The sequence below is a fragment of the Trachemys scripta genome, chromosome 3 (assembly GCF_013100865.1).
Source record: "Trachemys scripta elegans isolate TJP31775 chromosome 3, CAS_Tse_1.0, whole genome shotgun sequence".
NCBI classification, from domain to species: domain Eukaryota; kingdom Metazoa; phylum Chordata; order Testudines; family Emydidae; genus Trachemys; species Trachemys scripta.
The window spans coordinates 115,421,842-115,446,022 of NC_048300.1; the positions used below are offsets into that span (position 1 = coordinate 115,421,842).

Below are 24,181 nucleotides of genomic sequence, written 5' to 3' on the forward strand. Positions count from 1 at the left end.
GGAGAATATTTTATTGGCCTTATATAAATCCATGGTATGCCCACATCTTGAATACTGGGTACAGATGTGGTCTCCTCATCTCAAAAAAGATATACTGGCATTGGAAAAGGTTCAGAGAAGGGCAACTAAAATGATTGGGTCCCATATGAGGAGAGATTAAAGAGGCTAGGACTTTTCAACTTGGAAAAGAGGAGACTGAGGGGGGATATGATAGAGGTATATACAATCATGAGTAGTGTGGAGAAAGTGAATAAGGAAGTTATTTACTTGTTCCCATAATATAAGAAGTAGAGGCCACCACATTAAATTGATGGGAAGCAAGTTTAAAACAAATAAAAGGAAGTTGTTCTTCACACAGCGCACAGTCAACCTGTGGAACTCCTTGCCTGAGGAAGTTGTGAAGGCTAGGACTATAACAGGGTTTAAAAAAGAACTAGATAAATTCATGGAGGTTAAGTCCATTAATGGCTATTAGTCAAGATGGGTAAGGAATGGTGTCCCTATCCTTTGACTGTCAGAGGGTAGAGATGGCTGGCAGGAGAGAGATCACTTGATCATTACCTGTTAGGTTCACTCCCTCTGGGACACCTGGCATTGGTCACTGTCATTAGACAGCATAGAGAACTGGATGGACCTTTGGTCTGACCCAGTATGGCCATTCTTATGTTCTATTATGTTCTTAACATGGGGGGATAAATAGCGGGCTTGAAATAAATATCTAACTCAGCTACAGTAACCACAGTAGTTCTTATATTTAAGATCACTGTATTATTTAAAATAAGTAAAACAAAATGAAAGACCACTGAAATCAATAGACTACTCATGTAACTAAGGCAAGCAAAATACTGTTTTGATGCATGTGAGTGCAATGTATTAAATAACTTGAAAGTACAAATTATTTTCCTACAAATTCTTTTTGTTTAGTATGTGTTGACATTTCTCCACATATTTCAAATGAAGTTACAATTAGAGGTTTTCATTTCCTTTTTTGTGCACTTTCTCACAGACTATGTTAGCGCAGCCCTGGTAATAGTGTTGCGTTGGTGCCTTTGCAAACCATAGATTAGTGAAAGAGAATTGCACAGTTTTTGTGAAAATCTTACATTAGCAACTGTTTGGAGTATACAGGCTGTTTGTTTTAATTTTGCACCAGTTAATCAGCCATCAACTGTCAACACCACCCAAAATACAATGGAAGGCAAGGTCTCTGCAATGAGCATCTTACAATAGAAGGCTCAAATCCTGCGAACACTTATGCAGGTGGGTCTACTCTCATGCATAAAGTTCTTTTTCCTTTTTGCCACTTTTTCTGGTGAGGGTCATGGAAGCAGCATGGAGAGTAGGAAGGACCACATCTCCTTTTTCCTCCACAACAGGTTCTAGTTCCTCATGGGGGATTCTCCAGTGTTCCCAGATCAGCTGAGAGATATAATCCCTCCAGCGTGTCCTGGGTTGGCCTCGGGGCTTCCACCAGTGGGACATGCCTAGTAGAGTTCCAACGGAAGCCTCCCAAGGGGCATCCTTTTCAGGAGCCCGAACCACCTCAACTAGCTCCTCTAGATCTAGAGAATGTAGCATTTCTACTCCGTAGCCATCCGATACAGCCGAGCTCCTCACCCTACCGCAGCATAAGCCCAGCCACCCTGCAGAGAAAGCGATTGCAGAACTGGGGCACAATCAAACAACAAAAAGAAGAGACACACTCAATGATATGAGTTTATCTTTGGGTCTGATCATCCATCCCTTGAAGTCAACAGAAGCAGGATTAGGATTTAAGAGCAGAGCATTTAAAATTTTATTGGTGGATAACAGCACTCTTAATGATACGGGAAAGTAGTTGTGGGCTAAGTGAATGTTAGAGGAGAGATCTGACTGAAGAATGGATAGGGGCCTAGTGCACTGGGATTGGAATGGAATTTCAGGCATAGGGGACATATGGGAGGGGTTGCTTTTTAATTTTAAAATGTAGTAAAAAGATTTAACTGTAAAGTATTCCAACTAGTTAAATATGTAAAGGGGAGAAAGAAGATGTTTACAAGCTAAATACAACACATCACAAATACTCAGATGAAAAAGAAAGTTATGTTTAACACCTCTCACTCCCAAACAAACAACAACAAAAACTTGTGGCTATGTCCCAGCCCCTGCAGCACAAAGAAGAGAAAACGGGCTTGCTTATCAGCCTGACTGACTTTAGAGACCAAAATTCAGAAGACCTCGAGGTATCTGTCCAACTATGGGGATGGGGGACATGGGCCTAATTGAGCTTCAGTTAAGTGGGAGTTTTATTTAAATGGAGCACCACTACAATTGCATTTTCTCCTTTATTTACGGGGATCTGTAGTTCTCAAGGCTTGCCTGAAAGATAAGTAACTGTTGTCCCCATTGTTTCCGCATCTGTACAATCACAAACAAGAAACTTCCCTGAGCTCAAGCAAGATGGCTGTAGAAGTACAAATTGAATTTGGATCTGCTAAGAAGGTCTTTTTGCCATTGGTGACAGTGAAAAATCAAAAACTTCTGTAGACAGTCTTCTTTTACAATACAAAATTAGTCTGATCAAAAGATCTCATTGTTATAGAGGTTAAAAAAAGCTTTTCTAATTTTTGATATCCTCAAAGTAAGGTCATTATGGCCTTTTAAATCTCTGCTTAACGATGAAATATAAAAGGTTATACAGTCATTAAACATATTGCTACCTTACATTCTATAGTATAACGTCTCCTTTTGAAATGCCTGTGCACTGTCATCTTAAAAGACCAAGTCACAGAGTCTACATGTTTGGATCATTGTTAAATTTAATTCCAAGGCAACAACCTCTATTTTAATAGGAAGTCCTGAGTATTCCTTCTCCATTGTATATAGTTTAAAGAAACTAACTCAGTTACTTTCCTAAATGGTCTCCATTTCTTAGGGCCTCACCTGCACTACAGATTTAAAAAACACCTGGAATTCCAAATCCCACAAATGTATGTGCTTAACATTACTAGCATGAGTAGTTCCATTAAAGCAATGAACTTGTTTAAGCATCTGCAGGATTGGGGCATAAGTTTTTAACCAAGTTGTAATACTGCTGCCTTCACAAACAGTGTATGTCCACATAAAACATGGACAGATAATTCCTAGTAGTGCAAGTATCTGTGTTTTCACCCTGCTTGCCATAGAACATTAACATTATTATTGAGCTATATAACCATGTTACCACACATTGGTGGTTTTAGTAGAAGTAACTATTTAATCATCCCCATCTGCAATGCATCCATATAACCAGCTGTGCAGCTTAGTGCACAGACCAATATGTTTGACAGTTATTCCTGTATCTGAAGGAATCAAGCAAAGCTACATTGTTTAAAAAACCAACAAATGTTAACACAGTCAGAGCCCTAGAACAGTTGCACCAACCTTCCCTCACCCATCAAAGGACAATGTTACAATTCTTATTGCCTGCCCCAGCTCCCCCACCAACTTCATTCAGCCCACCTCCACCTCCACTCCAGTTAATGGCGGAGGGGAAGTCTATTACATTAGTGTGTGGAACTGCTGACTCAAGCAAACTGTGATCATGCCAAAACCTAGGTACATTTCACATAGTTATTTTGGTAGCATAGAATGTGCCTTAGTAAGGTAAAGATAACTGAATAGTCTTGAATGAATCCTTACTTAGTTTGAAGCGGTTCAACAGCAGTAAGAGCAAAACAGGTAGAGGAGGGGAAAAACAAGTTTGTTTTAAAAAGTCCTCAACGGGGTTCCAGTTTTCTTATTCAGGCCTAAGCTTAGTATTTATCTATCTACTAATTTATGTATAGTGTAGGTGAGGCCATAAGAAACATGCCCCCTTGTACCCATAAATGAGCCAGTTAGATGGTACAGTGTTATGCAGGGCATTCACAAAATCTGAGGGCATTTCTGAAAACCATGTTTCTTGTTTAAAGAATGGACCTTAAATATTCTTTTGATGATCTGACTGGCAGCCTCTCTGGGACTCTACACGTTGGCTGGTGAGAACATCTACTTCAAAAGTTCCAAACCTGCTAAAAGTGAAGGTTACTTACTGTCGGGGACAAGTTTAAAACATTTCAAGCAGAACTGTTAAAATTCATTTAAAACAATATTAAAAAAAAACAACAACCCACACACATGTAATCCTGCTTCTTGCCCTCTATTCCTTTACCGAATATCATGATTGCCTCTGCTGGATATCTTGTTCTTCCTTCAATCCCTGACCCGGGTCTCCTCTTCTTATCCCAGAACTACAGCTCAGATTATTTTTATTTCTGCAATAGTTCCGATTTAAATTTTTTATTTAAATTAGTTTAAAATTGAATATACACAAGTTAAGAGGGAAGGTACTGTACATCTGGGGTCTGGCTTGAGTTATGAGGGATCACAGATAGCGGTTGCAAAGATGAAGAGAGAGATACATATCACATAACCAGCACAGAGCCAGATTGGGGTGCAAGAGTTTTTAAAGCATCAGTGGATAAGTTGGCTCCCGTACGCCACCCATGGAATGTATAAAGAGTCCAAGTCAATATCAGTGTAGCAAATAAGTACATGAATGGGTGCTACTACTCTCCCTACAATTCCAGGAGAGCCTGGCAGCCTGGCTCCTGGTGGTGGGGGAATTAACAGGGGTAAACGACACCGGCTTTAAGATCAGCAGGGGTAGCGCGTGGTCACACAGACGGGGGTGGGCAGAGAGAAGCGATGTGCATCGGGGGCTCAGCACTAACTCATCTCGCGGCCCCAGGAAGAGCGCAGGGCCGCCCGAGAGGCCCAGCGCGGCTCCCCCTCCAGCTCCCGGGCTAGTAGCACAAACTGCTCCGTAGCAGAATTTCCTCTCTAGGTTGCAGCTTGTGCCGCTACCCCGGCCCCTCACCGCAGCTTCGCGGGCCGCTCCCGGGCTCGCTCTGCTCCGCCTGCTGGGGGAGGCTCTGTCCTTCTCACACTGCGCCCAGCCACGTTTCCGGCTCGCTGGGCCCCTCTCGCCGGCAGCCGGCCCCGGGCGCGGAGCGGAGGGGGCGGGACGGAGCCGCTTCTCCTGCCGGGTGAGGGTGGCCGCTCAGGGTCGCTGCCTCGGTGCAGCGCGGCGGCTGCTGCGAGAGCCCGGCTCGGGAGGCGGCGGCGACAGGTAACCCCGGCGGGGTAGGAGAGCGCGGCGGGCGGCCCGCGGGGGCAGGGGCCCTGGGGCTCAGCCCCAGTGAGGGGCATTGCCCGCGCCCCTCCTCCGCCGCGGGAGTTCCGGGGAGAAACTTTGTGGCTGCGAGTTCCCCGTTCCCCTGGGGCTGGCCCGGCGCCACGTGCCCCGCTCCGCGGCCCCAGCCCCCTAGGGGCCGGCGGGATTGGCTGCCCTGGCTCAGGGAGGTGGGGCTGGAAGGTTCCCCGCACCGCAGCAGCAGCCCTGTGCCCCCTGCCCCTGCCCCTGCCCGCGGCGGGGGAGACGCCTCTCAGGCCTCCCTGCTTCTTGGGCACCTCTCTCTCTCTCTCTCTCTCTCACGTCGAGGTGTGTGTGCCCGCTGGGCGCTGCGCAGACACAAAGGCAGGCCTGGCCCCCGGGAGGGGGGGCGTTGAGGCTGCCTCGCTTCTTCACCCCCTTCTTTTAGACTTCCCTGGTAAAGATAGTCACAACCGGACAGGCCTGAGTGGGCTGGGGCACCTGACTCCCTAGTGATGGAACTAGGGGGTTGCACACTTTGTAGCTTCTGCACATACCAGGGGTTCCGTGTGTCCCTTCATTTCCCACCCTACAAGCTTCATGTGTGCCACCCTTCCATCCCCTGCTATGTCATGGACTCCCTGCTCCACCGCTTCACCCCTCCCCCTTGGCTCTGTGTGGCCCCTATTTCATCTTCCCCATATCAGTATCCCCCATTTTTCTCCCACGCCAGGGTCTCTGTGTGCCCTCTATCCCCTCATTTGCCTCTTCCCCCATGTCAGTGGCTCTGTGTGCCCCCATTCCCTCTCATGACAGGAAGCTTCATTCCTCCTCCCATAGCAGGGGCTCTGTGTGCACTCCCTGTTCCCCCATTCTGATTGGATATGGCATTCAAAACTTATCACTTTACACACTAACAGAAAGGCCATCATGCTGAATGGAGGACCTCACTACACTCAGCCAATCAAAGAACACATTTATGTTACATATGTTCTGTCCATTAGGAAGTTTAGAAATAGGAACATCACAGGAACCACAGAGCACCTGGTCTTCACAAAAAAAAGTTTTGATTAGTTGTTAGTTTGTTTGTTGCCCAAAAATCATTTATACTCAAGCAAACAAAAACTCACTGATATTTGTTCCATTCACACTGACTCAGAGGAAAACATTCCAAGCTCTAAACTTCATAGATGGTAAACTTGAGCAAGAGAAGGTTCCTGCTTCTTTGCAAGTTGCTGCTATAACAGGTTTATTATGTAATTATAGTTTATTACTATTTATATGTCAGTAGCACCCAGAATGTGTTAGGCATTATCTACAAATATAGGGAAGACAAATATAGTCGCAGCCCTGAAAAGCTCAATCCTGCAAATGTGCCCATGCTTGACTTTATGCATGTGAACAGTCCCGTTGCAGTTAAGTTTGTAAAAGGCCCAAGGCCTCGTGAGAGGCACTTAATAGCAATTGAAATAAATATCTTAAATGTTTATTGATGTCAATGAGAGTTTTCACTGAGTAAGGTGTGTGAACTAAGACCGTTAGCTAAAGATAATATGCATGCTTGCCATATGGTACTTTTCATTCATAATTTTCAAAACACTTAGCAAACTATCTTTATCCCAGTTTAACAAATTTTTGTCAGGGCATATAATGTACTTTACTTTACATTGTTCACTTGTGACCCTAACAAAAATATTCTTTAAAAAAAAATGATTTTTAGTTTTTTGAGATCTTTAATTAAGTTTTTTCCCTTTTACAATTATAGGTTCAATATGCTATTAAATGCTGACCAAGTAAACCTAATCGGACAAGTGTTTGAATCCTATGTTTTGGAACATCACAGGAATGACATCTTGAATATCTTAAGGGAAAGAGATGATGAGGGACATTACCCAGTCATTGTTGATGCCCTCACCCTTTTTGAGACCAACATGGAAATTGGAGAATATTTCAATGCATTTCCAAATGAAGTGCTCCCTATTTTTGATAATGCATTGCGCAGGGCAGCCATGACAGCTCTGCAATCTGCTTCCCAGACTCACGATTTTAGCATTAAGCAGAATCTTCATGCCAGAATATCAGGTGAGTCATTGAGGTGTGTAATTCCATGAGATGTTGTGAATTAATGTTTTATTGACAAAGGGTAGTATTCACAAGAGAATTGGGTGCCGCCTAACCCTGTAGGCACCTAAAGTTCCTAAAGACTGAGCAATCCACTGGTTAGGGCACCTGGGAGGTCAGAGACCCAGGTTCCATTCTCCCTGCTTCCCATCAGGCAGAGCGGGGATTTGAACCTAGGTCCACACATCCTGGATGAGTGCCATAACCAATGGGCCAAAAGATCATAAGGGGGCACCAGCACTACTTGCTGTTCCTCAGTTTTTCACGAAAAAGGATGTAGGTGCCTAACTCCAGGAGAGGGTTCCCAGCTCTGGATCCCAAACAAAGATCATGCCTCCCTCTGGCCAAGAGTTAGGCACCTTAATTCCCTTTGAGGGGTGCAACTTAGGCCACATCAATATAACTCTCCCCATATATTACATAAAGAGCCCTTGGCACCTAATTCAGGGTTTTGAATTCCACTGGGCAGCAGAGCAATGTAATGCTGAGCATTGCAGTGCCTTAATCTTCCTTGTACATCCCACCTTAAAAGTTCCAGTGTACTCTATTAACCAGGAACTAGTGCAGTGCCTGGTGGGAGAAATTACTGTCCTCTGTGTTTTTATTTTGGCAATTTCGATATGTAAGGAACAATAAGGAGTTTAACTATATTAGAAACAAAAAAAATCCTAGCAATGAAATAAATCTATACTAGATGCAGATGGCAAAATTGTTAATGATGCAGAAAAGGCAGATATGTTCAATAAATATTTCTGTTCTGTATTTGAAAAGAAGCAGGATGATGTGCTTTGTTTAAAGGAAAATTATAAATACTTTCCAGACCACTGATAAGTATGGAGGATGTTAAACAACATCTTCTAGGGATAAACATTTTTAAAAGAGTAGACCTGGATAGCTTCCACCAAGAGACCTAAAAGATCTGGCTGAGGAGTTCTCTTGCCTGCTGATGTTCATTTTTAATAATTCTTGGAATACCAAGGAAATTCCAAAAGACTGGAAGCATACTAATGTTGTGCCAATATTCAAAAAACTTAAGTGGGATGACCTGCAGAACTATAGGCTGGTTAGCCTGACAACAATCCGGGGGAAAATAATGGAAAAGCTGAAATGGGATATTACTAAAAAATTAGAAGCTAGGAATATAATTAATGCCAGTTAACATGGTTTTACGGAAAATAGTCTTGTCAAACAAACCTGATTTCATTCTTGGATGAGATTACTAATTTGATTGATAAAGGTAACTACATAGTTGTAATATACTTTATATTTCTGTAAGGTGATTGACTATGCATCCAAAGAAGTGAGGTTTTTACCCACGAAAGCTTATGCCCAAATAAATCTGTTAATCTTTAAGGTGCCACCAAACTCCTTGTTGTTTTTGTAGATACAGACTAACACGGCTACCCCCTGATACTTAGTATTTATGACATTCTGATTAAAAATTAGCACTATAAAATGTCAATAGAACACAAGTTAAATGATTATGAACTGGCTAAGTGACAGATCTCAGTAGTTGTTAATAGGGAAACATCATCGAATGGGGGTGTTTCTAGTGAGCTTCTGTAGGGATCAGTATGAGGCTTGACATGGTTTGACATTTTCATCAATGATCTATAAATAAACATAAAATCATTGCTGATGAAATGTGCAGATGACAGGAAGATTGACAGGATGATGAATAATGGTGGGAACAGGCAGGGCCGGCTCCAGGCACCAGCCGACCAAGCACGTGCTTGTGGCGGCACCTTGGAAGGGGCAGCCAATCTTGGGGTGGCGGGGGGCACTTGGGGTTTTTTGTTTTTTTGGTTCGGTTGGGCGGCGCTCAAGATTTTTTGTTTGTGTTTCAGCGATGCGGCACGGGGGGGGCGAGGGCTTCGTCAGCACAGCGCTGGGGGGGTGGAGGTTGGCACGGCACAGCGCTCGGGGTTTGGGCAGCGCGGCGCTCGGGGGGCGGGGGTTTGGTTGGCGTGGCGCGGCACTTGGGGTTTGGGCGGCACGGCGCGGCTTGGCGCTCAGGGAGGAGGGTGGGGGTTTGGTTGGTGCGGCGCTTGGGGGGAAAGGGGTTTGGGCAGCCCGGCGCAGCGCTCAAGGTTTGGGCAGCGCGGGGGGCAGGGGTTTGGGTGGCCTGGCCCAGCGGGGGCACTGGGGGGTTTGGGCAGTGCGGCGCTGTGGAGGGCGGGGGGTTCGGCAGCCCGGCCCGGCGCTCTGGGGAGGGGCGGGGGTTTCAGTGGCCCAGCGCAGCAACTCGGAGGGGGGGCAGGGGGTTCGGCGCTCGTGGGAGGGGGTCTTACGGGGGGGCGGCGCTCTCTTTTTTTGCCTGGGGCAGCAAAAAAGTTAGAGCCGGCCCTGAGAACAGGGCAGTGCAGAGTAATCCGTATGCTGAGCCCATTCAAACAAAATGCATTTTAATACTGCCAAAGGCAAAGTTACACATCTCAGAACAAGGAATACAGGCCATAACTACAGTGTGGGGGATTGTATCCTGGAAAGGAGTGACTCTGAAAAGGATTTAGTGGACTTCCTGAACATGAGCTCCCAGTGTGATGCTGTGGCGAAAAGGACTAATGCAATCCTTGGATGTGTAAAGAGAGAAATAGCGAGTAGGAATCAGGAGGTGATTTTACCTCCATATACAAAAATGGTGCAACTGATATTGGAATACTCTCTACAATTCTAGTGTCTACATTTTAAAAACGATGTTGAAAAACTGGAGAAGGGTGTAGAAAAGAGCCACAAAAATTACATGAGGGCTGGAGAAAATGCCTAGCAGTGAGTAACATAGAGTTCGGTCTGTTTAGTGTAGCTACAAGAAGCTTGAGAGATGGCTTAATTATGGTGTATAAGTTCCTTCACGAGGAGAAAACACTAGGTACTAAAGGGTTCTTTAACAGAGAAAGGAATAACAACAATCAGTAGCTGGAAGCTGAAGCCAGACAAATTCAAATTGGAAATAAATTTTTACCAGTGAGGGTAATTAACCATTGGAGCAAACTACCAATGGAATTGGTGAATTCTCCATCTCCTGATGTCTTCAGATCAAGAGTGGACACCTTTCTGGAAGATATGCCTTAGCCAAACACAAGTTATGCTTTAGTCAAACACAGGTTACACTGCTCTACAGCCAAAATGCTTCTGAAATAAATGTAGTCAAACTTTACTAATTCTGGGTCACTGAGAACGAAAATGATGCTTAAAATTGTTGATTGGCTCTAGTTTTCAAAATATGCTATTGGGTCAGTATATATGACCCTTGACTTGGGAATGGCGGAGGATAAGTGAGTTATAAAGGGAAGGGATCTCAATTTAAACCAGAAATGACTAAAATACGTCTTTGACTGGATCTATGAATAAATCTATGACTGGGTTTGGACAGTACTTGCTTTTTAGGCAAAACAATGAATGATGCAATCTGAAGCTGGTATTGCATCATACATGATATGAATTGCATCATGTTATTCCTAGAAGTCATGGATGATGCAATCAGAACGAAGCTTACATCACTCTGCTGAAAAAATTGCCCTAGATCAGCTCTAGAAATCATAGAGTGTCGTGCTCTCTTATTTGTCAGTGTTTGATTTTGCAAAGGGACACATTTCTGTTTAGCCAAAGTGAGCAGAAATGCCTCGTACTTGTGTGAACAGTGCAGATAACTTCTGCTGTGTTTGTGGTGAAGTGACTTTTGCATCACAAAAGCGCAATATAACCACTATGGTTAAGAAAGCCTATCACCTTTATTTTGGCTGCAAAATTGGAGATCCGGACAAGAGGTGGACCCCACACATATGCTGCAACACTTGTGCAACAAATCTTCGCCAGTGGCTGAACAGGAAAAGGAAATCTATACCTTTTGCAGTGCCAATGATTTGTAGAGAGCCAACAGATCATATCAGCAATTGTTACTTCTGCATGGTGCCTCCAGTTGGGAAAGGTGTGTCAAAGAAGAAAAAGTGGACTGTGCATTATCCAAACATTCCATCAGCTATACGCCCAGTACCCCACGGAGAAGGACTGCCGGTTCCTGATGCACCAGAATCATTCTCACTTGAGTAAGACGAGGAAGAGGAAGAGGATGAAACTTCTGGTCCTGAACCATCAATGTCACAGGACCCACATTTTCTCCCATCCTCCTCCTCTGAACCACACCTCATAACACAAGGTGAACTGAATGACCTTGTCAGGGATTTGGAACTACCCAAGAGTAAGGCAGAGCTGTTGGGCTCCAGACTACAGCAGTGGAATCTCCTGGCAGGTGATGTTAGGGTTTCCATGTTCCGTGACCGTCAAAAGGATCTTGTCCCATTCTTCTTCATGGAAGGTGATCTTGTAGCCTGCAACAACATCGATGGTGTGATGGCAGCCCTCAACACTGTTCACAATCCAGATGAGTGGAGACTATTCATTGATTCATCAAAGACGAGTCTTAAAGCTGTTTTACTGCATAATGGCAATGTTTTGCCATCAATTCCAGTTGGTCATGCAGTCCATGTGAAGGAAACCTATGACACCATGAAACAACTTTTGAGGTGCATAAACTATGACTAACATCAGTGGCAGCTTTGTGGCGATTTGAAGGTTGTTGCTCTCTTGCTTGGTCTGCAGACTGGATACACAAAGTACTGCTGTTTTCTCTGCGAATGGGATAGTTGTGCAAGAGATTCCCATTACATCAAGAAAGATTGGCTACTCTGACAGTCATTGGAGCTTGGGAGGAAAAGTGTTCAGCATCCACCACTTGTTGAATCAAGGAAGATTTTGTTACCACCCTTACACATCAAGCTGGGTCTGATGAAGAACTTTGTCAAGGCCATTGACAAAACACAAGCAGCTTTCAAGTACCTCCGTGGAAAATTTCCAAGGTTAAGTGAAGCTAAGATAAAGGAAGGTGTCTTTGTTGGTCCTCAGATTCGTGAACTTCTTCGAGATGATGCATTTGACCATGCACTGCTTGGCAAGGAAAAGACGGCATGGAAAGCCTTCCAGTTAGTGGCAATAAATTTTCTCGGAAACAACAAGGCAGACAACTACAGGTTGTTGGTGGAAAACCTCCTCAAGGCATACAAAAGCCTTGGTTGTAACATGTCACTAAAGATACATGTTTTGCACTCTCATCTAGATTTTTTTCCACCGAACTGCGGAGCAGTGAGCGACGAGCACGGCGAGCGATTTCACCAGGACATTGCAACAATGGAGAAACACTATCAGGGCAAATGGAGCCCATCAATGCTTGCAGACTATTGCTGGACAGTGACAAGAGATGCTCCATTTAATGAATACAAGAGACAAGCCAAGAAGCGCCGAGTAGACACTGAATAGGACTAAACTATGTACAGAATAGTTTTTTGCCTTTTGTTTCATAATAAATTTTATTTATATAACCCTTTTGGTGATTTTTAAAGTGTTACATAAACAGGAAAGGTGAAATATTATTATGTAAAGCAACCATAAACACATGAAAAGACCTAGGTTTACAATTAATGATGAAAACTCTACTATCTACACAATATACATAGACATAAAATGTAAAAACTTAAATATTTTAGAAACAGTAGCCAATCAGTTGTTTTAATTATCATATTTGAACTCAGCACATCAAAATACATAATAAATATCACATTTTATCTCTGAAGCAGACAACTTCTCAGAAATTGTAGACCAGTGTTATTGGGCTCAATGCAGGGGTAATTGGAGGAAATGTAATGTCCTGTGATCTACAGGAGGTCAGACTAGATGATCTAATAATCCCTTCTGGCCTTAAACTCTGTGACTCTATGAGAGTCCACAGAGAACTGCTATTTGTCTAAGAAAAGCAGAAAATGTAGCCCTCATTAACAAAGCCAAAGAAACCCCCAACACAATTTGTAACAAATCAGTGCTGCCTCTATAAAGGCCTGCATGAGAGAATAGAAAACTTTCATGAGATAAAAGGCTTAGTTACAATTAACGGAGCGTTATTTGAAATTCTCAAGATCAGTTCAGAGAAAGAGTTGTTATAATTACTGTTTTTTATTTGTATTACAATTATAATATTAAATTTGATTTAGGTAAAATTAAAATAATATATATAAAAATATCTTAGAAAAAAATTACATTACTTGAACTACTGTATTGTAAAGACAAATGTACTGCATTAAATCCAATATTTTCTACAACAGCTAGTAAAATGGAGGTGGGGATGGAAACTGAGGAACAGATGAGGGTGTAATGATAATCTAAGGTCTTAATGTGTGAAGCTCATTGCAGGATCAGGGCTTAAACCAAAACGTGTGTATTTATTTGTAGTACTGGGACAGGTGAGTCTAGGCCAACCCATAATTAAAGTCCTGTCCCCTCAATTGAAAGTGAGGAAGCACTAAGTCCAGGCTGAAATTGATTGCTGGGAACAACAAAGGAGAAAACAGATCAAGAATGAGGATAAAGGTTGAAAATCAGAGAGGGACACCAAGCAGAGAACCCTGAACAGCACTCACGACTACTGCTCCGCGAAGGTGTCCGAGGAGTCAGTGGATGCTGCCCAGAGGAGCTGTGCCCAAAGGCATGAGCAGACAAGGGACTAGTAATATACCCTACAGTTGCAGAGCACCCTCCTGTCTAGTAACATCCTCCTGGTATGATGGATGGCCATCTTGGCCAGTGCCAGGAGGAAGTTGACAAGAAGGTCCCACAAGATTGTGGGACCACAGATGAGGTATGCAAACGGCAGGGAGGTGCAGGGGAAAGAGCAACCAAACCTCAGTAGGAGGTTCTGGAGGAGCCAGAAGAGGGGCTGCAACCTGATGCACTCTGTAGATGTGCACCAGAGTCTCCCTCTTACCACAGAAGGGACAGATAGTTGGGGAGTTTGTGAACTATGCCAGGTACATGCCCAGGGTCATGGCTCCATGGAAGAGCTTCCAACTAATATCCCCAGCGGGTCGTAGAACCAGAGTGGAGTACAGACTGGCTCGCCAGAGTTCCTCTCCCTCCACAGGCAGCAACAGGTCTTGTCATTTGGTGAGGAGGGAGACACAAGGGTGAGGAAGTGGCTGGTATGAAGAACGAGTGCGTATAGATGTTTTCTGGGCATGTCTTGGAGGCAAACTGACTAAATGTCATTCAGGCAACTCAGGTGGCCTCAGGGGTGACTGGGGAAGCTCGCAAGCCCGATGATGAGTTCTGAAGGGCCAGGAGCAAGGGGTGGGCAGGGAGCACCGTCCTGCAGGACCTTCTTGGGGAAAGTGAGAGAAGCAAGAGGCAAAGCTGTCCTCGCCTACTGCAACATATGACCGCGGACACACAGGGTGGGCAGCCCCACCTGCTGGCCAAGTACCGCAAGGTCCACCCAGTCCTTCAGATCATATTCCAGAAGGTCTCAGATTCTGGTGTTACCAACCAGGACTGTCCTCTGACACCAATCAAGACTCCATCCCCTGCACACTTAGATGGGGGTTATGTAGCAGGGGTTCTGTGAGCAGGTCCTCCACCTCAGTGGCCACTATGGACCTGGTTGCTGACCCTAGCTTCCAGGTCCTGAGGAGATCCTGGTAAAAGACTGGCAGCTCAGAGAGGTCTTAGGGGAGAAAGGTACATGCCAGGATAGAGCAGTGGACCCATACCCCACTCGATGACATGGTGCGTGGGTGAAAGGGAGACTGCCTGCCACCTGTCCTCAACCATCAGACCAGAGCTCTTAACCCAGTTGTCTCAGGCAGAGGAGACTGCTGAATAGATAGTTTGACAAACCTCCACCCACAACAGGTCTCTCAGGTCCTAGGTCACAAGGAGCACGTTGTCAGCATACGCCAAAAGACCCACCCACAGGTCTGTCTCACAAAGCACCAACCCCGTCATCCTGTTGCAGAGGAGGTAGAGGAAGGGCTCAGTAATGATGGTATAGACCTGGTCAGACAGTGAGCAGCCCTGATGCACCCCTCAACCAAAGGTGACAGGTTCAGTTAAGGCCTAGTTGAGCTTACCCAGACACTCCACAGAGGCCTACAGCACCTGTAGAAACCCCATGAAGTGGGGTTGGAAGCCAAACGCCAGCAGAGTGCCTGTGAGATGTCTGTGATCCATCCTGTCAAACGCATTCTCCTGCTCCAGGGACAGGAGGGTGAGTGACAGACCATCTCAGTGTGTTAGCTGGACTAGGTCCCAGACCAGCTAGTTTGTCAAAAATAGTCCAGCCTGGGATGGTCTAGGTCTGGTAAGGGTGGTTCATGTCCGCTAGCATGGACCCCAACTGCAGTGAGATGGCTTTCACTATGACTTTGTTGTCCGTGCTGAGGAGGGAAATGGGGAGCCAATTCCTGAGGTTGTGGAGGTCCCTCTTTTTAGGCAGCAGGTGAGCACGGCCTGCCTGCACTATAGGGAGAGCACCCCACTCTCCAAGGACTCAGCCCAGATAGTTGCGAGGTCTGGGCTGAGCACATCCCAGAATGTGTGGTAGAACTCCAGAGTCAGCACATTGATGCTTGGAGATTTTTTGGTGGGTATCAAACAGAGGGCCTCCAAGAACTCAGCCAGAGTGAGAGGTTGCTCTAACCAGACCTAGTCCCCTGAGCTGACTGTAGAAAGTTCATCTCACAGGACTCTACAGGCATCAGCATCAGTTGGATCCAGGGAGAAGAGGCTGACATAAAAGGCCCTGGCTCTTCCCCACATCTCCATTGACTCTATGAGAGGTGTGCCATCTTCTGCCCGGAGGCTCATGATATGCTTTTTGGGTCCTCTCTTTTTCTCCAGGGCATAGAAAAAGCAGGCGTCACAATCCATTTCCTGAAGGCACTGGATGCAGGATCAAATAAAGGCACGCAGAGCCCTGAGCTCGTCACATTTCTCCTGACACACTTTGAAGAGGGATGGATTCCTGGGGCGAGAGGCCAGGTGCCTCTCACCTCCAAAACCTCCTGTTCGAACTACTCTATTGCCACATCCCACCTCTGGCTGGCCCCTTGGGTGTAGTCACGGCAGAAGAGCTGGTCACATATCTCCCCCACATCCCACCATTTCTGTGCTGAGAGAATGTCATGCCTCTGGCTCCTCCAGGCCAGCCGGAACTCCTGGAAGGATGCTGCAAAGCCCACGTTCTCCAACAGACTGTTAATTGCAATGCCAGTTAATTGCAATCCCAGCTGCACAGGTGTTAGTTAGGCCATTATGTCCACCAGGTGGTGGTCCAAGAATGGGTCCAGCCTGATGCTGGAGAAATGGGCCCAGCAAGATGTGAAATGAAGAAATGTAAATACGGTCCAACTGGGAGTGGCACAATTGAATGTCCTCCACCCAGACATAAGTGAAAGTGGTGGAGTTGTCTGGGTGGTAGTCTAATCAGGGAGTGATGGTTGACAATCTCCCTGAGAACGTCCATGGTGGCCTGGCACTTCTCTATCCCGAGATGGTCCTGTGCTTCCAGGGTAGTGTTAAAATTCATGCCCAGGATCAGGCACTTATGAGGATCGAGAGTGCTGAGGAAGGCAGATGCCTGCTGATAGAACTGCACTGGCTCTGGGCCCATTATGGGGGATAGATGTTAACCAGGAAAACCTGTGTAGGGATCAGGAAATTCCATGAGTATACACTTAGTTTCAGATGCATTCTTTTATTGGTGTGAGGAATCATTGTTTGCACCTCAACCCTTTATGAAAGTAGCAGGGTGTACAGCAGAGAGTGGTTAGCTCTTCATCCCTCTCTAGCCCTTCAGCAGCATGACTGTTGCAGATGCTTTAGTACAATTCTGGGACTTGGTTAAAAGATGGTTGGAGCTAGTATACCCTACAAGACAGAGTTATATTTTAATCAATTTGGGGATAGTTTATCTGCATTGTAACTCCTCTTACACTATTGATTTTTGTAGTGCAGGTGGGACCTTATCTAAACTGCTCGCTTTAAAAGCAGAATACATTGTTGGAAGAAATTATCAGTAATGAACATTTCATCCTCTTTGTCACAATGTACTGTCCTTTCTATTGACACTAAATTTGTTGTCAAGATGTTGATATTGAAAGCAATGCCTTGCATGATTACTTGAAGTTGGTTACTCCTATAAGCCAGGAGTTAGTGGTTTCCTATGTTGGCCAAGTGTAACTGCAGCTTTTCCAAAAGTTACTGACATGTTAGTATTGTGCTTGGAGAGAACTCCTGGCCTTTGAACTAAGGGGTTCAGTTTCCCATTACACAGAGTGATATCAGGCCTGAGATGCTTATGATAGTTTCCAAGAAGTTATCACTCTGATATAAATATATACTGTACTAAAATCCATCAATTTTGTAATATAAGATTTTGAATGTTGTCTTTATTTCTTTAGTCAATAAAAAAATTGCTGAAGCATTTATCAGATGTTAGTAGTATCAGACAGAGTTAATGTTTATTAATTAAAATGTTGTTATATAGACCTATGTCCCTGGATTTTGATAGTATATGTTTACTTAATCTTTCAGTAGTATCAAGTTAGAAGAATCAGTTATACAATACACAGTATCTGCTGTTTCACCCCACTAAACCTTGTTTCAAAAAGGTATCATCATTATACATACGTACATTCAGGAATATAATATGAATTGTGATTCTGTCTTTCACAATCCTATTTTGTGAGTTCTACTAGCAAAAAATAAAACAATTTGCCACCCATTTTATAATTTATGCAGACTTTATGCAACTATTAATTTTGTGATATAAAAGGGATGCATGACCTCTTCTTTCTTACCAGTTCAAAATCATGAAATATGATGTAGCTTCCTTTTTCTAAACCAATTTTCTGATTGCATTTGCACACCTCTTTGCTTTATAATGAGCATCTTTTTTTACTCATAATGTTATGGGGTTATAGATTAAGCTACCAAAGAAGTAGCAGAAGCTATAGGAGTCAAATACTTTTTTGATAGACTGTACCTACAGAAAGGCTGATTATTGCTGCAGGAATAAAAAGGATGGGCTACATGGATTAAAAGTTCTTTCAGCCTAATTTCCTGAGGGTGCTATCTTCCATTAAATGGGCATAAGGGACTAGAAACTTTTTGATTTGTGGAGTTTCTCATCATTCTTCCAAAGTGGGTCAGTAGGACATTGCCTTCCTCCCGCTATGGAAGGAGCAGGGGAAACAGTCCTGAACACTGTAGAGAATATAGTCTCTCATTTAACCAAAGAAAAAAATGTTCTTAAATAGGAAAAGGATGTCTAGGAATCCAAAACTGGGTGAAAGCCTCTTTATCCCTTGAGTGGGGGAGGGGGTGAGAGCAACCTTGGCATATGCACTGGTTAGGGTCAGGTGGGGTGAGAGAAGCTGCACTCAGCTGCACAGATCCCCTCTGCTTCAGGGGGAATTAAAAGATAAACTTGTCTACCTGAAGTTTTGTATTATGCAAATATGAATGCATAAGATTTCCTTTCACTGCAAATCTGTTCATGGATGAGGGAGTTTTTGCTTAATTACCATTAGCCTAAACACCAGTGTGTGCTCAGTAGCAAAGCATTTATGTAAAGCTTAACCTATAATGTTATTACTAATGTACTAAAACCTACTCAAGGACACATGTACACCTCAGGCAGAGAGTTTGGGAAACAAAGTAAAATGAGTGGACCGGAGTCTCTGTATTGCTCAAAATACATTAATTTCCGTCCAAATCTAGCCCCTCTCTCTCTCTCTCTCTGATGCTCACTCAGACATTCATGCCACAAAGATGTTCAGTAGCCAATTGAAGTGCTACAAGCTTTCTCCCTGGTGTCAGATGTGCTATGCTTTATGAAGGTCATAGAGTTCATGCCAGTTACAAGAAAAAATTATGCCAAAGGCAAAATTATAAAGGAAATACATTGCTCTCCAGTATCAGAGGGGTAGCCATGTTAGTCTGGATTTGTAAAAGCAGCAAAGAGTCCTGTGCCCCCCACTTCGTCGGATGCATGACTCTTTGCTGCTTTTACATTGCACTCCAGTGTGCCAAGGGAGCAGGGAGTGGAAATTTTGTCACAGTTGCACAGTTATTACTCACTTTACTATGTAATATTAAAGAAAATAGTAAGTGCCTGGCAGGCAGCTATTCATGTTATCACATATCAAGTATTATAAAGTGCATTTATTTTTGTAAAAGAGTTGTAGGCTGTTGAGGTACATTAATCTTCCTAGCTAAGGGCTTTGTCCTGCATGCCTTATGGACAATTGAATGGAGGGCTCAGCATTGACTCTTAGGGTAGAACTAGAGCAGGGCAAGTACTGCAAAAAATGTACTATGACTATTCACTTGAACTTATAAGTGAACATGCTTCAGTTGTGTTCATAACACCTTTGTATTTGTTTTCCGTCAACTTTCCTGAAAGTGAGCTTTATTAGTATTGATCCTAGACGAAAGAATTTTAAGGTCAGATGCTCATAGAATGTGAATTTTAAATTTGCTTATCTTGAGGATTCACACCAGATTATGAGTTATGCTTGTTTAACCAGGGAAACAATACCATATGATTTATATGGCTGATCACAGATAAACAGATAATTTTATATTTCAAATAGCAAGTCATAGAAGGTGGTAAATGAAAGTCAGAGAGTAAATGAAACTCACTAAAAGGTCATCAAATAATTTCAGTTAATAAATTCATTTGAGAAAAATCCATGAACAGGAGAAGGCAAAAACCCTCAAATCAGTCACAATAAATTACTGCTTAGCTTTTGGTCAGAATAGGATTGTAATGCTGTTATATTTTCTCTCCATGTTAATTCTCTTATATGTTTTGATATTTGTGACTAGTATGTCAGATTAATGAAATGGCCATGGATGCTATTCACATCTGTCTTTCTCTCCTTTTCCAGTTGAGAAAACATCTTTGTACCATACACTGCTAGTGAAGATACATTTCATGTTTATAAACTTAGACTTGCGGTCTTAATAATGTATGTATTTTCATTTAACAGGTTTGCCTGTTTGCCCTGAGCTAACCAGAGAACGTATCCCTAAAACCAGAGATGTGGGTCACTTTTTGTCTGTTACTGGAACTGTTATTCGTACCAGTCTAGTGAAAGTCCTGGAGTTTGAACGGGATTACATGTGTAACAAGTGCAAGCACGTTTTTGTGGTCAAAGCTGATTTTGAGCAGTACTATGCTTTCTTCCGTCCATCAACCTGCCCTAATGAAGAAGGCTGCAATTCATCTAAATTCACTTGTCTCTCAGGAACATCCTCTGTTCCCACCAGCTGCAGAGACTATCAAGAAATCAAAATTCAGGAACAGGTAAAAAAAAAAAATAGAGGGAAGAGGAGGAATAAAATAAATGAGTCATGTGGAAAAATAAATTACTCTAGTAAAAGTACTATAGCCTTCGTTGCTAGTATAAGCAAGTGCAACCCCAATAGAGCTATACCTGTTTATGCCAGTGATGAATTGTTCCCTTGTAACTAATAAAAGATTTGTTAACATGCTACTATAAGTGGAAAAGCTGTATAAACCCTTTACAATTATTTAGAACAATTGCCCGGGTGAGAGGAAAGCTCCAGGATGCCTTTATCCTGCAATTCCAAAACTTCAAGCTAAAGAAATAGAAAAATGAATATCCACAGAAACACCCATGCAAGTTTATTCCATTTGCTATATTATTTGAAGTCATTTTTATGCATTATAAGAAATACTTGCAGCCAATGCATGGATTAAATTAGGGTGTTCATAAATTAAGTACTAACTGTGTGTAGTCCATCAGTTCGACGATGACGTTTTCATGCTCTCTCTTCTTGTGAATTCTGGAGTGACTCTGAAAGCGTGACACACATGCTCGTGAGCAGATCGGGCAAACAAAGTCATTGGTAAGCGTCTTGATAGTTGTAGCAGTACTATGACGCTTTTCCCTTGCAGCTAACAATTGGTTATTTCTGTCCTCGTCAAAGGCTTGGAAAACTCTGAGTGTTGTGTGCTGCCAGGCTGATCTATTTAAAGCAGCCTTCTCAAGATCATCCGGTTTTATTGCACCAAAGTGTATGCTCTTCTTGGTGCTGTCCTTGTAGTGCTTTCTGGGGCAGCCGTGATTCCAATGTCCTTGTGCTGATTCTCCATAGAAAATGTTTCTGGGGAATCGATACTCAGGCATCCTAATGATGTGTCCAACCCAACGTGTTGGGCTTTTATCAGCATGGCCTCAATGCTTATGGCATTTTACTTTTGTAGAACCTCCAGGCTGGTAATTTTGTCCTTCCAGCGGATCCCCATAATAACACTCAAACACTGCATATGGAAGGCATCTAGCTGTTTGATATGGCATTTGTATGGTGTCCAGGTCTCACAGCCGTAGAGGAGAGATGAGAGCACAAAAGCATTATAAAGTTTTATTTTTGTTGAGAGGATTATGTTGTGGGATTTCAGGACTTTGTTACGTAACTTTCCTAATGACTGAGAAGCTTTCTGAATCCTGTTCATGATCTCTTTGTCAAGAGATCCATCATGGGAGATGTTGCTGCCAAGAGAGGTACAACTGTCAACTTCCTTTAGTTGCATTCCACTAATGGATATGCTAGGGGATATGGCACAGAATGGTGAAGATGATTGGTGCAATACCACATTTTTCTCCAGGTTGATTGTGAGGCCAAACAATTTTGATGCTTCAGCAAAGCAATCTACGATGCACTGGAGATTTCCCCCTGTGTGTGCTAGGAGGGCACAATCATCTGCAAAGAGTGCTTCTCTTATTAGTAGTTCTGTTACTTTTGTTTTTGCTTTAAGCCTTGTAAGATTGAAGACTGAGCTGTTCTGTCTGTATCTGATGTATATGCCTCTGTTGAGCCCATCTGTAGCATGGTTGAGAACTTGGGTGAAGAAGAGGTTGAACAATACAAGGGCAAGGATACAGTATTGTTTGACTCCATATGTAATGGGAAAGGAGTCAGTGAGATCGCCATTAAAGAGTACCTGACATTGCATCCCCTCAGGAAATAAACAAATGATCTTTACCAGTTTTGGTGGGCAACCAAGTTTGCTGAGGATAATCCATAATCCTTCTCTACTGACAGTACCAAATGCTTTTGTCAGATTGATGAAAACACTGAGCAGATTCATGTTTTGTTCAATACATTTTTCTTGTGTTTGCCTGATACTGAAAATCATGTCTATGGTGCTATGACCAGGTCTGAATCTGCACTGAGTCTCAGGTAGTTTGGCTTCTGAGACAGATGAAATCAGTTAGTTCAGGAGGACATGAGCAAAGATTTTTCCAGCAACAGATAGGAGAGAGATCCCACGGTAGTTATCAAAGACCACTTTGCTGCCTTTATTTTTAAATAAAGGAATAATTGTGGCATCTTTGAAGTCTTGTGGCATTTCTTCACTGTCCCAGATGTCAGTAAGGATCTTTTGGAGTGTTGTTACCACTTTGGACCCACAGATTTATATATTTCTGCCGGTATTCCATCTCTGCCCGAGGACTTTCCTGAGCTCATCAAACTGATGGCCTTTTCTACTTCTTCAAGATGGTATTTGTAATTGTCAGGCTATGTTCTGCACACTTGCTTAGGAGTAGGAGACCAATTTAGTTCATTTTTCCAATGCCATTTTCCTCAATGACACCTTGCCAGTAGTTATCATCATTACCTACTCTTGCATTGAAATCCCCTAGGATGATTAGCTTGTCACTTTGTGGTGTTGACTTGATGAGAGAGTCAAGATCAGAGTAGAACCATTCCTTAGCATCATCAGGGCTTGTTAAGGTGGGCGCATACGCACTGATGATGGTAGCAAATCGTGATTTATTTAGTGGTAACCGGAGGTTCATGAGTCTTTCGTTAACGCCTATTAGAAAGTCTTCAAGACATTGCAATAGTTTGGTCTTACTGGCAATTCCCACTCCATGGATTCTATCTTTGTGTGGTTCTTTTCCCTTCCAAAAGAAGGTGTAACCCCCAGCCGGTTCTGTAGTAATGCCCTCGTCTGCCAATCTAATTTCACTGAGCACTGCGATGTCAATGTCATACCAGGCTAGCTCTTTGGAAAGGAAAGCTGTTCTTTTTTTCAAACTGAGAGGTATCGTCTTTGTCTGTCACAGTCCTGATGTTCCAAGCAGCAATCCTTAGTGCTTTTTTAGTTATCTTTGGTTTTTGACTGCATTGGGGAAGAACTGCCGTTGTGGTAAACTGGCCGGATTTAATTTGGGCAGGCAACTTTTGAGGCACCTTTTCTATTCCCTTCTCTTACAAAGGGAGAGCAGTGCAATCCTAAAAAGGGCTGCTCTGTCACCTGGGCTGTTGCCAAGCTCCCCTGCTGCCCTTGGGTCAGAGATGGGCGACCAATGTCCCAGGCCGCCTGCATGCAGGCTTGTGGCTACGACTACCCAGTAATCATTTTCGCTTGTCACTTTGCCACTCCCCCGTCGCCACAGGACTTTTGAAGAGAGATGTGGGTGAATGATGTGTGCATGAAGTTGATTAAAATGGGAGAGTCATTGCACTGGGACAATCCCATTCTCTTGGCTGCTGAAGCTTGGCCCAGTGGCACAAAGACTGTTACAACTGGAGGCTTCTTTAGCTGCAGTGGATAGCCATGCCCCATCATGCCTTTCGCCTTCCACAATATGTTGCTGCGTACTACAGTGCTAAGTATATGTTGTCTATTTAAGGGCTTTGCTACACAAGGAGTTATTTCAGAATAGTTAATCCCGATTAACTCTTCTTGATTAACTCAATGTGTGTACCCTCTTATTCTGAATGAGAGTACCTTATTCCAAATGAGCTTAATTCACATGGAGTTAATCTGAAATAGTTAATATACTTTAAATTCCTACCCTACCCTATAGTGGATTAATTTTCCTGTGTCAATAAACTCTAAACCAACTGTACATTTGTTTTATATGTGATTGTGATACTTGAGATGGCTCCCATGGAACCAATTTAGCCCAGTTATGGAAAATGCCGTCTCTATGGGTGCTGCTCCTTCAAGAGCAAATCTGCAAATATCTACCCCTGCCA

At 43.5% G+C, this 24,181-nt stretch overlaps 1 protein-coding gene across 2 annotated transcripts in view; it reads left to right on the plus strand.

Moving 5' to 3' along the window:
* Positions 1–4,906: 4,906 nt before the first annotated feature.
* MCM9 (minichromosome maintenance 9 homologous recombination repair factor) overlaps positions 4,907–24,181 on the plus strand; it is a 94,250-nt gene continuing 74,975 nt past the window's right edge. Inside the window, exons 1-3 of one of the 2 annotated variants that reach the window (XM_034765791.1) lie at positions 4,907–5,131; positions 6,921–7,237; positions 20,155–20,471. In XM_034765791.1, the coding sequence (XP_034621682.1) occupies positions 6,928–7,237; positions 20,155–20,471 (627 nt within the window). In that variant the 5' untranslated portion in view covers positions 4,907–5,131; positions 6,921–6,927. Of the gene's footprint in view, positions 5,132–6,918; positions 7,238–20,154; positions 20,472–24,181 lie in introns of both variants that reach the window. The other variant, XM_034765790.1, reaches the window with a different exon arrangement.